Source organism: Oryza glaberrima, chromosome 1 (assembly GCF_000147395.1).
Source record: "Oryza glaberrima chromosome 1, OglaRS2, whole genome shotgun sequence".
NCBI classification, from domain to species: domain Eukaryota; kingdom Viridiplantae; phylum Streptophyta; class Magnoliopsida; order Poales; family Poaceae; genus Oryza; species Oryza glaberrima.
In genome coordinates this window covers 37,578,859-37,595,070 of record NC_068326.1, presented here as the reverse complement: position 1 = coordinate 37,595,070, position 16,212 = coordinate 37,578,859, and the positions used below count along the sequence as shown (strand labels likewise).

The following is a 16,212-nucleotide window of genomic DNA, read 5'->3' as shown; positions in this document are numbered from 1 at the left end:
CCAAAATTTTTCTTCAAACTTTCAAATTTTTCATCACATCAAAACTTTCCTACATATATAAACTTACAACTTTTCTGTCGCGTCGTTCCAATTTCGACCAAAGTTTTAATTTTGGTGTGAACTAGACACACCCCTAAGCAAACAGGATTGTAATTTGCATATAGGACCAAACAGAGCAGGCATGCATGTCCATACCGCCACTTGAATAATAATGCCAATTTACATATCGTGGCCACTACTGTTGCTGCAGTCTCAGTTGCAGCATGTAGCTAGCTCTCTGATCGGATCAGATGTTCAGATGCGAACAAGACTAGCTAGCGACCCAACTTGTTCTTCGTCTGGATGCGGCAATGCGGCACACACACAACTGACACGAGTACAGTACTACTTAAGATGCAGGTAAGATTAATACGGTCGATTCTCACGTGATCCGGAGGCTAATCCATGTGCTGCTGCAACGACGCAAAACGCCGACACAAAAGATTAACATGCGGATTTGTTATGGCCACGGAGCAGGCTTTGGCATGTTAATTCTGATCAAAAGTTCAGAAAACCATCGCTAGCTAGCTAAGTAGCTAGCTGCATCCAGCAATTGGATTAAATTAACAAACTAACTCATGCAACTAGCTATATATAGCGGTATATTCCTAATGGCCAATGTCTGAATTTGCCTCTAGCAAGACAGGAATGGAGTTAATCTCGCTAGCTAATTAAGCACGACTATTTCAGCTAGCAAGTCAACTGATACTCTGTAAGTGTGCCTCATCATTAGGCTCTATGGCTTCTTTTATCGAGGTATTAGGCCAGCAAAGTCAATACTGTAATGAGGTACTTGTGACAAAGTTTTTCTTTTGGGTTAGATTTGGCATGTTCCAATTGGACAGCTAACAGTGTATGGATCTCGTGGTCATCATCTTATGAAGAAAATTAGAGCGACATTAGGTGCCTCGTGTCAGGAATACAATGAACATTACCGTATCCTGATGTTTTTCCTATAGAAAAATGGGCTAATGGAATCTTGAAAAATCGAAGTAAAAAACAACATATAGAAATTCTTATCTTACAACCTTTCTACATATGCTTTTTCAAGTTAAAACTGTGCGTTCCGGTTGTGCGCGCGTAAATATTAGCATATTTTGTGTTGTGTTTTTTTTAAAAAAAAAATTCAAGCTGAAAGTTTTACTGATAACCACTAAAATTTGAAATTAGTTTAGGCTGAAATAGAAACGATGAAAAGGAATTATTTACTCCCAAGTGATGTTCCACGTTTGTAATCTCTCCCCAAATTTCAAACACTACAGTTACTACCCCAGTCTCCACCGCCTCACTCCACAGAATTTTTTTAAAACGAATCTTGCCTTGACATTTTCTTAAATTTTAATCAAACCATCTCGAGATCTTAACCAAACCAACCCACCTCACACGACACACAACTCGCAAAGCGGTAGCAGAAGCGAAGAAGGCGATAGTACAACATACCACCGCGAGACGATGCCGCCGCCGCGCCGCGCGGCGCTCGCCGCCGCCGCCGTGCTCCTCCTCCTCGTCGTCGCGGCCGCCACCGCGCAGGCCGTGGAGGTGGCGCCGTACTGCGTGGGCGAGCCGGGGGAGGAGTGCGTGGCCGGCGGCGGCGGCGAGGAGGCGGTGGCGGTGTCGGCGGCGGCGAGGAGGAGGCTGCAGGGCGGCGGGTACATCAGCTACGACGCGATGCGGCGCAACGCCGTGCCGTGCTCGTACCGCGGCGCGTCCTACTACAACTGCCGTCCCGGCGGCCAGGCCAACCCCTACACCCGCGGCTGCTCCGCCATCACCCAGTGCAGAGGCTAGCTTAGCCACCTCGTCGCCGGCGGCCGGCTCATGGCGCCATTGGCGGCGGCGGCATCAGTGATTGTTCAGTTTCTTGCAAACATTTTCTTCTTCTTCTTATCCTCTTCTTCGTTTATACATGTACTATCTGAGAGTTGAGATAATTTGTTAGGTTGAGCTGAAATCGGAGCAAGTTTTCTTGATCCATACTGAATTCTTTTTCTCCTGTAATTGGCATTGGTAATCCTGATCCATTTTGTGCAAATGCTCATAGCTAGCTAGCTACAACGATCCATGCATGCATATCCTCTCTCGATCCACTGCTTGAAATGGTCAGGTAGTACATTCTCCGATCTTGTAAAAAGGGTAGATATGATGCGGTAAAAAGTTTTTGGGATTTACTCCTGAAGATTCTGACGAACTGTTTGATGATGGATGGGCAGATGCGTGGTGGTCCTGAATCTGGTTAATTTAGGGCCGTTTTGGTTTGATACCAAAAACAAACCCTACCAATTTATTAGCAAATTAAATAGTAATTGTGTTATTTTGGATTGAAGCCAAATATTTTGGTAGTGCCCTTATACTATTTGGTCATTTTCTAGAAGTTTCTTCACTATACTATAAGAATTTGACTTTATATTAGTAGCGATCCAAATGGTAGCTAAATAATTTTACCCTACCAATATTTTGGTAGTGCCAAAGTTTGCCTAGACTTTGGCACTACCAATAAATTGGTAGGGCAGAGAACCAAACAAGCCCTTAGTGTTACACATGGCCTGAAGCTGAAGCTGCCCAAAAAGCGAGTGACGAGAATATGTGTTGGGCCCTTGTGAACAGCAGTTGAAATGGGCCCCTTCTACTTACTGTATTTGGGCTGTGGGCCGTAGGCTGTCTCTTCTCAAGTTACACTCTACTGCCACGACTGTGAGGCTTATAATTTTTATTATTTGGTAAACTACCCGCATAATTTTTCATAGACAAATTGAATTAGATTTGATATATAAATTTTAGCTCATATTTTATATATTCAATTATATCGTGTATACAGTACGGAGTATATACTATTGAATTTAATATACAAGTCTTTCGCTCTATGCTATATTTATCAATCTACATCGTTATAATTTAGTTCCACCGTAATTTCACAATATAAATTTTATTTGTTGCTCCGGTTAATATGATAATTAACCTCTAGAGAAAATGTGATGATTTATTTTCGAACTATCTAGCTATTTATCTAGATATATATAGATAGATAGTAGATAAAGATAGATATATAGATAGATATAGATAGGTAGATAGATACAAATTTGTTTGTTTGGTTTGGTTGCACGAATTAATTTCAGTCAATTCACACTCCAGAATTTCCTATAAATAAATTTGTAGCCAAGCGAAAAGATTCTTATCAAGAACAACGGGAGATTAAACAGTCCATTTTCCATAAAAAAAAATGAAGGCATTTTATTCGATTGAGTTCATAACCCAGCGCCTTCCATCTTTACACAACGAAAATGAGTAAAATGCCTTTTCTTTTTTCCTTGTCTCTATCTCAAACCAAACAATCACTTGGGCTCCAACGGCGGCGACGAGCGGTGGACACGGGCCTCACGCAACGGCGGCTCATCGCCGCCGCCGCCGCCGCCGCCTCCTCCTCCTCCGCCGCCACCGCCGCCGCCGCCGCACCGCTTGGTGCACATGCACTTGGAGAAGACGCCCTTGGAGCAGTAGCCGCCGGTGTACTCCTCGTGGACGCAGATCATGGCGCAGTTTCTGTTGCCCCTGCACTTCCCGCGGTACATCTTGCTCCTTGCTTTGCAGATGATAGCTTCTGTGCCTGGTAAAAATCGATCAACGAGGTAAAATACAAATGCAATGCAAGAGGATTATTATTCAACTGATTAACCATTTCAAATCGCTGCAAATTCTGAATTACCGGAGAGTGAGGCGAAGAGGATGGCCATGAGTAAGGCAATGGCAAGCATGGTGGTCATCTTCCTCCCGGCCGTCGACATGGCTGGGGATCAAGTAATCTGAATGGAAGAACTTCTTTTTTTTTTTTGGGTTGAGGGAACTGAATGGAAGAACTTGATGAGAATTGAGAAGGGATTGCATGAACAGGGGGATGATATATGCATCCTGAAACTTGCATGTAGTTAATGTGATTACTTGGCATTAATACAGAAGATGTATGTGCAAATTTAATATGTAAAATGGATGTGCATGTTTAATACAAAAGATGGATGTGCATCTTTAATACAAATCTTTTTTGCACATTTAATACAAAAGATGGATGTGCAATTGTGCATACCTTGATGTGGATTCTCGTAGGGTGTATAGCCTTTAAGAACTCCAATGTATAGCAAAACATTTATTGGATACTTTCAACACCATATCTGTACACTCTAAAACCCATTTATTGTATTTTCCAACTAATACCCACACCCTAAAAAAACATGGATGTGCCTATCTTGGAGTTAAATTCTTGGAGATACTAGTTCTATGCCCGTGTTTTGCTACGGATTAAAGAAAATATATTATAATATTAGTTAAAATAAATAAAAATATACTTACCATGAAATGTGTTACCTATCTTTTTTTCTATACTCTATAGGGAATTTTAACCTTAATTTGATTTTATACTCCTTTAATAGATGACGCCGTTGACTTTTTCTTACATGTTTAACCATTGGTCTTATTCAAAAATTTTATGCAAATGTATAAGATATAAATCACACTTAAAGTACTATGAGTGGTAAAACAACTCATAACAAAATAAATTATAATTACGTAAATTTTTTGAATAAGATGAATGGTCAAACATGTAAGAATAAGTCAACAATGTCATCTATTAAAAAACGGAGGTAGTATGTAGATAGCCATTTAGATTTTTTTTTAATATCAATAAGTTTAAGGGATAATTTGCAAATTAACAATGATAGTAGGTGGGATAGCAAATTCATTGCCACCCCTACTACCCTCTTTTAAAACAAAAACATGTTACTGTATTTTCCAACCACATACCCACACCTAAAAAAATATGGATGTGATTATCTTGGAGTTGACTTCTTGGAGATATATGGCTTTTATTAAAGCAAAGTCATATATTTCTTGGATTTTTAACATTTAAATAACTCTGCATTTATGTCTATTTATAATGAAAATTACCAGCAATATATTTGTTTTCAACATGTATGCGTTGCTACAACACATATAATGTAGCGGGAGCGTAAAAAAATAATTAAAAAAAAACTAACCACAAGAACCCACCTAGGGTCCTATGATATCGAATGCATGACTTGGCTATATATTAGTTCCTATTACACACACAAGCATGACGGCGTCACGTTTGGGAATAAATACAATAGAACCATTGCATTACAGTGACATTACCATACTTTGCAAGTGCCATTTAGTGCCTTCTTTTTTCCATTTGCAATAAGCTAACACTACTATTGTTTCTAGATATACAAGGGCAATTTGGCTTAGACAAGCTGGACTACTGCAGCAATTCTCAGGGATCCACCCTGGAGAAGATCGCCAAGTTCGTCGAACAATATGGCAGTGCGCCAACCCCACCCTTTTGGAGCTTTGGGTAGGAGTGTGCCAGCCTGCTTTAGGCTTCCGAAAATCATGACCTCTCTCTTCGATGGACAGATAAGCTATGAGCAACAGAAGAAAAATGGCAAATTAAACAATATACAGTATCATCAACAATCCAACATTATGTGAAGCGAAATGGAGCAGACTATACCTGATACCGAGCAGTGACCTTTTCCCGGTGGTCTACATACATGTTGGCCTGATAAAGAGTTGATCAGTTCCCAATTTCGCACTATAAGATATGAATTCATCAAATCACTCACCTTCCTCAATGGGTCTAAAGGCTCAGCCTTGCGTCGGTGCAGAAAGAGTCCTGCATTATAATCGTTAAATGATTTTGAGCAACCAACAAAGGTGAAAGGCAACAGGAATTCAGAACAGGTATACTATTTACCAAGGGTGCGACGTCCATGAGGATCCTCGTCGTTGAATGCCTGGACACTTACCTGCAAAATGCTCTCGTCCATTACCTAACTAGCTTTAGGCCTTAAGAAGCGTAGATGAATACATGACAGTAAGTTGCTAACCTTCCAAAGAGAGCCTGCATAAAATACTTCAGTCGAATGCTTCACCTGACTATCTGCGAGCCTGTGCACATCTTCAAACTCAACTCTGTATTCAGTAGAAGTGTTCAATGCTTAGTCAAAACAGGAAGGTAAAAATGCACATCCAGTATCAGGTTCATAAGGTATGCAGAGAAAAAGAGGTAAACTGCACATTCAGACTGTTTTGGTTTTCTTTTTCCCTTCCGTTTGTAAAAAGTAGCAACAACTAACAAGAACCCAGATGGACTGTATGTTAAAAAAAATAAATCAAACAATTTCGAAGTTGGAACACATGATTTCACATTGAAATAAACACCACACAGAACTGGTCAGGTTTAATCTGGATGACTGGGACTCTGTCCAAAGAGATGCTAGCAGAAGCAGAATAAGCATGAAATCTTACCCAAAGCGGAAAGGTGGGAAGTGACTAAGTGGTGTTTTCATGTCCAACGAGATAGTTGTGTTCTCTGTAGTTTCCAAGTTGGATCCAAGTTCATGCTCTTTTGACTCTTGCATCTGGAGAGAGGAACCACCTGGGGTTGAAACAGAAGCAGCACCAGAATATCTAACTTGAATGCCTGTCTCAAATATACTTTCTGTCTGATGATGAGAAGCACTGCTTTCTTGGCTAAGATTAACCAATGCAGTCAGACCATCTCCTGAAATATCACCATTGTAGTCGACTCTAGGTTCTGATTCATCATTTGCGAATGGTTGTTGACCATTTCTTGAACCAAGTCCATAAGGAACACGAGAGAAGACATAACGTGTGGGAGCCCAAGCTGCACCAGGAACATTAGAATTTCCTCTCCCAATACCAGCAAGTCCATCAACTGCTCCTCTGACATTGACACGGACAGGCCCAAAAACAGCATTTCCTTCACCATGGGCATCTGTGAGGTAGATATTACCTACAGTACCGGAAGCACTGCTCCGATCATGCTCTTGCCTGTAGTGATGATGTGAACTCACATGTGCTTGTTTACAAGCACATGAATTACCAGTAAGGCAACAATTTGTGCAAGTATCAGCAACTATTGCTTGTACTCTGTGACACAGAAGCACCTGCATTAACAAACAACCAAAGTGTAAGAGAGGGTCTTAGTAGGAACAGAAAAAATACTAAAGTCAGGGAGTAGATTGATAACCTGTAGCCAAAGACCATCATTTACAGCTTTGCAAGGAAACCCAAACTCTTCAAGTTGCTTTCGAACACTTAACAATGCATCAAATGACATATTACAGTAGAGAAGAGAACCCCTTTCAAATATATTCATAAAAGCATTGTATTCATCAGCAGAAAGAGAAGAACTTCCCCTAACACATCTAACTTGCCGCCGACCAACAACCCTACCACCCCAAAGTGGTGCGTTGGGCTTTCCCCACTCAGTTGGAACTAACCCATTACTGGAAGAGGTTCTTGAGAGGTAGTTCCTTGTTTGGTCACTAGAAAGCCAGATATCCTCGTTAAATTGATAAGAAGTGCTTTCCCCAGATGGTCCTCCTGTGGAAAAATCATTTACCTTCCTCCTGGAAGCCTCAGCATTCTAAATTTCAGAGCAAATATACAAATTTAGTGAAGTAATTTATTTCATTATTTGACAATAGAAGGAAAACACAACATATTGAACAGAAGCAGAAATTTGAGCATGTTATTACTTGCTCAATGGAGTATGCTGTGCTATCCTGCGGGATTACCATATCTGGAATATCACTAGTGTTATGGGCACTTATAGTCTCTGTGTTGTCATGTAATTTTAAGTTCTGCAATTCAGACCCCATAAGCTGCTCCTCACCAGCTTCATTCATTGGACTCTTTCCCTTCCTCATGGAATGATCAGAATTCGCAGAGCTTGACGTAAGGTTCAAATTTTCATTTCCACTAACTTCTACATCAGGCAGAGTGACCTTTGCAAGCAACGCATATAATGCTAGTTCAAACCTTCAAGTGGCAAAATAAGTTGTTGTCATAACTGTGTTCTAAATTCCAATATCATTCAGCAGACAAGTTTATGGATAACATACCGTTTCTCCTCATTAGGTACCCATAATTCGTCAGATGTAAGGAGCGCATGCAAAGTTTGTGAAGAAAGTTTTGGGAGCACCTAACAATAAAAATAAATAAAAGTTGAAAATCAATATTACAAACAAAAAAAATAGAAATATTAATAAACATTGCAGTACATATCAAAATTATCCGAAAAGCCATGTGTCATCATTCATGTTGCAACAGAGCAAGAAACTGATAATCTTAGAAAAGCTTTCTAAGCAGTTCTTATACCCCCCCCCCCTCCCGTCACACACACACACACACACACATTTGCATTTCAACTACCACCCTGTTCAGTAGAACATGTCTTTGTGTTAAAAATTTTAATACCAAAACAAATCATGTGATGCACTTATGTATGGATTGCAAGTTTAAGTCACAAAAATTTTAATTAGGATATCTCATGGTGAGAATATCTAACATAAAACCAGCCTATTAGTACTATACCAAAATTTAGATGGAAATCACAATAAACCTACTATATAATTACTGGTGAAGGCCATAATGAAAAAAAGGCAGTTACATGGATATTCCTAAAATAAAAATATATTTGAGAATCTACTCATTTTAGCCAACAAACTCACTGTGAATGTTCATTACCTCTCGTAGTTCCAATGTGGCACTTTGGCAAAGATAACCCCAGCAGGCATTTCTGACACGTTCCCCATGACTACCATAGTCTTGACTCTCCGCAAACAGCTGTAAAGAATAATAAAGAAAATAATACAAAATAAAGATGAATGCTTATCAAGGATATAAACTTATATTACTTCATTAATAAAAAAAGTTACAGAGAAAATAATCGAGTAGTTGTGAAGATAAGACACACAGCAGTAACGGACTAACCTGATATTGCAAAAAGTTTGATGTCCAAAGCTCAGAAATAATAAAGTCGGTACATATTGTACATAAATCCTGCAATTGACCATCTGTAAGTTCACAACAACAGCAAAGAAGTGAGGCAGAAGAGAAAGCTTTCGAATGAAGTAGACCTGAAGATCCAAAAATGATGCAGCTGCAAGTACTCGGAACGCATTGTTATCATTAAGCTTTGGGGGTTGCCCGTAAAGATATGCTAACGCGATTGCAATTGCTTCTGAGTCAATGTTTGGATCATCTATATGCAACACCACTGTGGGAGCTCCAGCCTCCCTCCAAGGACCATGTAGCATATTCCTGCCAGTCATTTTTAGCACTTTTTATGTCACTTGTACCAAAGATTATAGTACGGAGATATGGGGTTTGACTGCAGAAGGAGGTTCACTGCTATGTAGGATGAACAACGAAGCACATATATGAGATGAAGACACTGAGAGGAATTTTAACTATTCAACATTATTCATTGGATTTCTATGTAGATTATGTTATCGAATAAGTAATGTGTTTCATGGAAACTATTCCATAAGCTCAACTGCATATTATACAAGGAAAATAAGTATACAACAAGATAACATCTAGCCAAATCTCATCATACAGAAGAAAGAAGGAAACCTGCTTAGTCCCCGATTATTATTATTATTATTATTTTTTTGGGGGGGGGGGGGGGGGGGCGGCAAAATCCATCAAGGAGAATAAGAATGAATCATGAACCTAACAAGTTTCACTAAAGTGGGAAATCTACATTTTAGTTTATGTACTGAGTGTGAAATCAATAATTACGTTTTCACTTCTCAAGCTACGCGAACTTGCTCTAATTAACAGCAAAACTCAAAATTAGGTCGCCCAACACACATTTTTGCTCAGATTCTTCTACCAAGCATTTCAAATAGGGGATCACATGAAAACAGCTAAAATCCCACCTCAAAGGAATAGAAACGACCCCCAAATGACACTGAAACATACATTTCACTTTTCCATGGAAATGAAATCCTAAGATACTCATAACGAAAGCAGTAACCCCGATCCCCCCACCGAATCAAAGGGCACGCGAACGCGAGCCAGGGGGGCCTCCGAATTCGACAATCTCACAACCCTCACCTGAAGTAGGCGCTGCGGGAGATGATGAGGCGATGGAGGCGGTAGGTGGCGCCCATGGCCTCGACGACGACGTCGGAGAACGCCCCGGACCCGAACCCCTCCGCCTGCACGTGGTCGCACAGCGCCGCGAGGTTGCAGTCCACGGGCCGGAGCTCCGCCGCCGCGACGGCCACCTCGTACGGCCTCGGCCCCCCCACCGCCCCCGCGGCGCCCAGGGCCACCACGGGGGCCGCCGCCGCCGCCCCATCCCCCGAGACGGGCGGCGCGGCCATCGCGGATCGGGGCTAGGGTTCTAGCTTGAGGCGCGTGTCGGTGGCATGGAGGTGGGGAAGGGGAGAGACGAGCCGATCGATCGGAGGTGGAAGAAGAAGAAAGAAGGGAGCAAAGGCGTTGGACACAGTAATAACTGCAATTGCTGCTCTTGTGGTTCAAGTTATGTGATGTGTAATTCGGATTTAAATCTGGAATAACACGAGTTTACTTCCAAAATTTTTCTTCAAACTTTCAACTTTTTCATTACATCAAAATTTTCCTACACACATAAATTTCTAACTTTTCCATCACATCGTTTCAATTTCAACCAAACTTTCAAATTTTGCGTGAAGTAAACACACCCTTTGTTAGAAATGTACTCCCTTTGTCTAAAAAAGAATCCAATCCTAGAGATAAATTTGGACATACACTATATCCAGATTCATTGGCATGATTGTTTTTTAGGACAGAGATAGAATGTGTACCCTATTTTACATGTTAGAATGTTTTTTTTAAATGATGGATGCTATTAGTTTGTTAAATTAGTCGGTTTCATTCACGGTTATTTTTTACCATATGGTGTAAAAGAAGATGAAAATTACTTACAAACATGATGGAGTACAAAATTTAGATGATCATAACAGAATGATGAAGTCTACCACATTCGGACCGGTATATCTTCTATTTTCGACAACATCTATATCTATCTATTCTAATATAAAAAGCACCAATTGTTTAGTGGGATTAATAACACTGCGATTGCGATTAGTGCCGGATTAACACCGCGATTAGCGCAAAACCAAATCATTCTCTTCGCCAAATCGCCAAAAAAAAGAGTATATTTCACAAAACTACATGTTTTGTAGTCCAAGTTGCAGAAAACCACACACAATTTGACACTTGGCACTTAAGTATATATATTTTGGTAGTGTAGTTTCACAAAACCATACTATCAATGAATGGATTCACCCGCGAGATGACGTGATTGTTTCATCTAGGACGAGGACATGTCATCCTATTACCAGCCATCGCACGAAATTAATAGGATGCCACGTCTTCATCCTAGATGGAACGACCACGTCATCTCACGGGTGAATCCATTCATCGATAGTGTGGTTTTGTGAAACTAAACTACCAAAATATATGTACTTAAGTGCCAAGTGTCAAAATGTTTGTGGTTTTCTGTAACTTGAACCATAAAACATGTAGTTCTGTGAAATTTACTAAAAAAAAACGCCACCCAAACCGCCCACGCCTCCTCCTCCACCTTTCGCCGCCGCGCCTCCTCCTCCTCCTCCTTCCGCCGCCGCGCCTCCACACCGTCTCCTCCCCTCTTCCTCAACCGCGGTGCCCTATCGCCGGGGAAATCGCCACCCCCTACGCCTAAAACGAGCTCGGTCGTCGTCGCTAGCACACCAACTGTGCTACCCCTCCAAAGGTACAGATCCCTCCTCCCCCACCCCTTTCCCCTTTAATCTCTCCCCCATCCCTAATATCTCCTCCTCTCTGTTCATCAGTCGCCCCGCCACACACAGCCGATCATCGGGGAAGACCTTGCTGCTTGGCCCCTCCCCTTTGCCGCACCCCGCGTCGGCTACGGTGATCGAATTTGTGAAGCATCAGACATGCAGAATTAATTATTTTCCCCTTATTTTCTTGGTTTTCCTGCAATTATAAGTAAGCATTCTTGATATGATCCCATGGCGTATAATAGCAATTCTAAACCTCTGATAGATACCTGCATCCTCAAGAAAATGTTTTTTCTACCGTCAGAGTAACAGGTCAGGGTCATGTTGACCTGATATTACTCCAACTCATAACATCATAAAAGCATCATCAATTAATAATTCTCAATTGAAATTTTATCTCAAATAGTCTCAATTCAAAGAGGTTTTAATTATCCATTAAAAACTGCTGCTCGCAACAATCAACTTGAAATCCCTAACTCCTAAAAACCAAAATCTACAGAATTCAATATTAGTTCAGTTGCCAGGTTTCTGAAATTATAATCTGTACTCCTGTCAGTCAGTCCCAATCAACAGAGCATCATAATTGATCTTTGCATGACTCAGATATTAAGAAAGATAGGCATATTATGGAAGAGTTGAGCACCTTCTTTTTCTGTTATGACCCAAATCAGCCAAAAAAAAGCAGTACCATATGCTTGAAGATCTGCCACATTATCATTTTCTCACAATATTTTTTTGAAGTACATTTTCTGAAAATTTAGAAACATACAAGGCTTCATGACATTTTCTGTTAATCTAGAAACATTTGCTGATAATATAATTCGGATTCAAGCAGTTAGACAGTGCTTATCTATTTTATTCCCTTCAATTTTCTGAAGTCATGCACTGCATGCCATTGCCATTGATTGTTCTTTTCACTGCCTCTTTCTGCATTGTTGTGCTCTGTGTGTGTTGTCTTGGGGCCACACTGCACTGACATTGGCCTCTTACCCCTGAACAGTCTGCATTTTCCTGAGCCATGGAGATCTCTGATGATGTGTGGGGGATGTATGTGTGTTCTTCAGTGATTCAGTGTGGATGCATCTTGTCACACCCCTGAACTAAGAGTTCTGTAGCCATCCATGGAAAGAAAAGTGATGCAAAAAGAAACTGGCAAGTGTCAATTCAGAGATATGGCCACTTTGGAATTCAAGACCATATGGATAGCTGCTGCATATTGTGATTATTTTGGTTCAATAATTGCAGCAGGGGCACATGGTTCGGGGCGTGTGCTCTGGTGCACATCCTTCCTCGACAACCAGCTGTCGATGTAAAACTTTTCTTGTAACATTTTCTTCCTATCTTAATTACATTGAATGACCTCCTTCGGTCATTCCGGCAAAAAAAATGTAGTAGGAAAATACACAATCAGTTTGATGTAGAAAGTATTTGGTTTCTTATACTGATTAGTACTAATTTAACTAACTCTGAACATTAATTGCTTCAAGAAAGAAAAGTCTGAGCATGCATGGTGCACACTTTCATGTGGTGTACTGGTCTTAGGTGTTTAGGAATTAGGACCCATGTAGTAAACCATGTGTTAATACTGCAGTTACAACTTGGGGTGTATATTTGCCTAATCATTCTATTAATTGAAGTAACTGTACATGGAAGTACACCAAAAGCGAGAATAAATTAAGGTATACTACTGAAGATGATTGCATATCTAAGCATAGTATATACACTGGTCTTGATTTGTTATCAGGAATGTTAATTTGTATCTATGCTTACATTTCCTCATGAGACAAACTCAAATAGTATCTGATTTCCCTTGTAGGCCTGAACTGTAAAGATGGATCCATAGCCCACATTTTATCAGATTTTTTTTAAGCAAAACATTTTATCAGATCTTAGAGAGTGGTGGGCAGAAATTAATTTGCTTGTGCTCAAAATGAATTGGAAACCATGTGCTTTTCGATTGCATTTATTATTGAAACCTAATGATATTATGTATTGTTTCGGATTCAAGCAGTTAGACAGTGATTATCTATTTTATTCCCTTCAATTTTCTGAAGATCTTAGAGAGTTGTGGGCTGAAATTAATTTGCTTGTGCTCGAAACGAATTGGAAACCATGTGCTTTTTGATACTGGTTTATTATTGAAACCTAATGATATTATGTATTGTACAACAAGCTGCATCTGAGATTTACTGTTTGTATTAATTTTTGGTTATTGTAAATATAGGAGTACATCTTCTGAATTCCAATAGGGATCTTTGTTTTCTTTCCATACTATGGAGCAATCTAATTATCCTAAAATCCTAAATATAATTTTATATTGACTACAGGGCAAGATTTTCACTTCTGCATTGATGAACAGACCCAAGGTTGCATAGCCCGGTTCCAAGCAGGTACAATATACATCCTCACAAGAAATGACCATCTTTCGTTTTTAGCAATACTTATCTTAATATGGATATGTGCACCATTGACAGAGAAGCTGCTAGATAACATGAATTTTACTGTCTGGATAACTCTAAAATCAGCTAAATCATCTACGAAAATTGCACATAGTACAGGCCTGCTATAGCTGTTTTATTTGAAGCAGCTGAAAAGAATAACGTTGGGGGATTTACCTATAGAAAGAGATTCATATGTTCTACACCTAACCTTGCTATACTGTTGGGATGCAAACAAGGTATATCAGGAGGCCACCCTATGATGATCCTGGTGGGCCTTTTATGCCATATACCACTTCAATGCCAACTACCTTTCAGTGAAATTAGATGATTAGGGAGTTTGCAATACTAAGACAGGCATGTACAACTTGTTCTTCATTTCCTGTGATTGAAAACTGAGAGGCCTTGCTATGTAAATTAGTTTTAGTATTAGTTTTTTTCACTGTCATTTGGCTTGATTGGTACTGTTCTATGGGTACTTTGGAAATATACAATACATGTTTGGATACACTATAGCATACCGAATTGATTTGCAAAGCATGTGGGTGTGAGGTTTATAAGTTAACTTTAGCTAGGTTTGCCCTTGATGGAAATTTGGTTAGATCAGCTGATGATCATGCCTTATAATTCTGCGGATCGCAACTGCATTGTGCTCTACATCTCATTCACGCCATTTGGTCATAGACTTAGCCCAATGGTCCATAAATAAAGAAAACTGAAAATAGTGATCATTCACAGTGAAAAAGAAAGAAAATCCATCACGCGTCAGCCCGCCGCCGTCGTCGCCTCTCGTGCGACCGCCACCCCTCAAGCAGTCAAAATTATTTTGTCTGACAATAAAGTCTGAAAAGTCAAACATGTGGTTCACTTGGTCCTTTACATCATGCATATTGCAAGACAAGCCTAATTTGACTTCCATAAGTGCATCCAATTGCGTGATTAAGTTGGAAGCAATATGCACATGATGTGACTTTCATGCTCACTATATCCATTGATTGTATTCTGCATACTGATACAAGTTGATCACACTAGTGTGCATTGTTTCCAATTGAATCATGCAATTGGATGTGGTTGTTCATCTGTTGATTTCTGTTGTTTTTCTTGCCCTATACGGATATATGGTGATGACTTCTTGGATTACTCAAGAAAACTAGGGATCCAAAAGTATAAATTTAACAGTTCAATTGTAGACTTTAAGTACCAAGATATATTGCTGAACTGTATCAATTTATGTACACAAAGTTAGCAGCAAAGTTGACCTTCCTGTTGATGCACCATTGCTATCAAGTTTGAGTTTGACATGTGGGTAATTAATTAGTCCCGCTCATCAAGTGATATCACCACTGTTGGTATATTACATTTGTGCAATACAGATTACATGTGGAAAACGGAGAAACGTGTTTTACATAAAACATGTCAATTCATGGCATTGCTTCTTTGTTCAACACATAGCATGATCATAATCATCTCTTATGTTTTTGTTACAGACTGTTGGGAGCAAGTGCTTTGCCAAGTGTGTGACAAAGCCAGGCTCAAGCTTGAGCGGTAGCGAGAGCAGTTGCATATCTCGCTGTGTTGATCATTACATTGAGGCAACTGGTATTTTCAGCCGAGCTCTATTCAGTACCACACGCTGAGTGAAGATGTAGCCTTTAGTTGCTGCTTAAATCAGAATGAGGGAAATGCTTTCCTAGATTCGTTATTTTTGTCTTCTAATCTGTGAGAAAAAGAACAACCTTTATTAATTAAGTGCCAACTATTAGCTATGCTGGTTTTCAGCTGATAAAAGCCGTAAATTCTGCTTTGCACATCCTCTTACTGTATGTTACTTTTGTTCCCCAAGGGGCAATATCCTAGATGGTCCTAAAAATGCTTGTTGACCTGAAACCTCGCACTTCCACTAAAGTTCCTCTCAAAGTGTGCATTTTTATGCCTAGAATATACAATTTTTCAAATTATCATCTACAATGGAAAGTGTGTTCATCCCAGGTAGGACACAGTGAGACATCCTTTTCATGAAGAAACTCAATCATTCTTTGCTGGGTAAAAATGTACAATCTGACCAACCCAAACCA

At 40.0% G+C, this 16,212-nt stretch overlaps 3 protein-coding genes and 1 long non-coding RNA gene across 5 annotated transcripts; 2 read left to right on the top strand and 2 right to left on the bottom strand.

Annotated features, from left to right (window-relative positions):
• Positions 1-1,427: 1,427 nt before the first annotated feature.
• Positions 1,428-2,099, top strand: LOC127767861 (protein RALF-like 33). Its single transcript, XM_052293695.1, has one exon. It carries the CDS (start codon positions 1,492-1,494, stop codon positions 1,825-1,827), a length of 336 nt encoding a protein of 111 aa, XP_052149655.1. The 5' UTR covers positions 1,428-1,491; the 3' UTR covers positions 1,828-2,099.
• A 1,231-nt stretch (positions 2,100-3,330) lies between these two features.
• On the bottom strand, positions 3,331-4,036 carry LOC127760661 (defensin-like protein 8). The gene is made up of 2 exons (XM_052284950.1): positions 3,740-4,036; positions 3,331-3,640 (listed from the first exon to the last, which is right to left on the bottom strand). Exons 1-2 carry the CDS (start codon positions 3,816-3,818, stop codon positions 3,369-3,371), a joined length of 351 nt encoding a protein of 116 aa, XP_052140910.1. The 5' UTR covers positions 3,819-4,036; the 3' UTR covers positions 3,331-3,368.
• Positions 4,037-5,087: 1,051 nt separating this feature from the next.
• LOC127752504 (uncharacterized) lies at positions 5,088-10,374 on the bottom strand. Of its 2 annotated transcripts, none has more exons than XM_052277909.1 (13): positions 9,979-10,374; positions 8,994-9,177; positions 8,848-8,916; positions 8,602-8,700; positions 7,977-8,056; positions 7,611-7,893; positions 7,100-7,498; positions 6,355-7,016; positions 5,934-6,018; positions 5,801-5,852; positions 5,670-5,719; positions 5,558-5,605; positions 5,088-5,465 (listed from the first exon to the last, which is right to left on the bottom strand). In XM_052277909.1, the coding sequence occupies exons 1-13, from the start codon at positions 10,248-10,250 to the stop codon at positions 5,289-5,291; spliced, it is 2,460 nt and encodes an 819-aa protein (XP_052133869.1). In that variant the 5' UTR covers positions 10,251-10,374; the 3' UTR covers positions 5,088-5,288. The 2 variants fall into 2 exon arrangements, with proteins under 2 accessions (XP_052133869.1, XP_052133873.1); XM_052277913.1 differs by having other exon boundaries at positions 7,650-7,893.
• A 2,332-nt stretch (positions 10,375-12,706) lies between these two features.
• On the top strand, positions 12,707-15,711 carry LOC127760743 (uncharacterized). The gene is made up of 3 exons (XR_008015129.1): positions 12,707-13,008; positions 14,027-14,089; positions 15,625-15,711. It is a non-coding gene; the product is annotated as an uncharacterized LOC127760743 (long non-coding RNA).
• The last annotated feature ends 501 nt before the right edge of the window (positions 15,712-16,212 follow it).

Coding starts and splice junctions, on each gene's coding strand:
- LOC127767861 (XM_052293695.1), top strand. CDS start 1,492: ATGCCGCCGCCGCGCCGCGCGGCGCTCGCCGCCGCCGCCGTGCTCCTC.
- LOC127752504 (XM_052277909.1), bottom strand. CDS start 10,250: ATGGCCGCGCCGCCCGTCTCGGGGGATGGGGCGGCGGCGGCGGCCCCC. Junction 9,178..9,978: donor TCCCGCAGCGCCTACTTCAG/GTGAGGGTTGTG, acceptor AATGACTGGCAG/GAATATGCTACATGGTCCTT. Junction 5,466..5,557: donor AGGTCACTGCTCGGTATCAG/GTATAGTCTGCT, acceptor TGTTGCTCATAG/CTTATCTGTCCATCGAAGAG.
- LOC127760661 (XM_052284950.1), bottom strand. CDS start 3,818: ATGTCGACGGCCGGGAGGAAGATGACCACCATGCTTGCCATTGCCTTA. Junction 3,641..3,739: donor CCTCTTCGCCTCACTCTCCG/GTAATTCAGAAT, acceptor GATTTTTACCAG/GCACAGAAGCTATCATCTGC.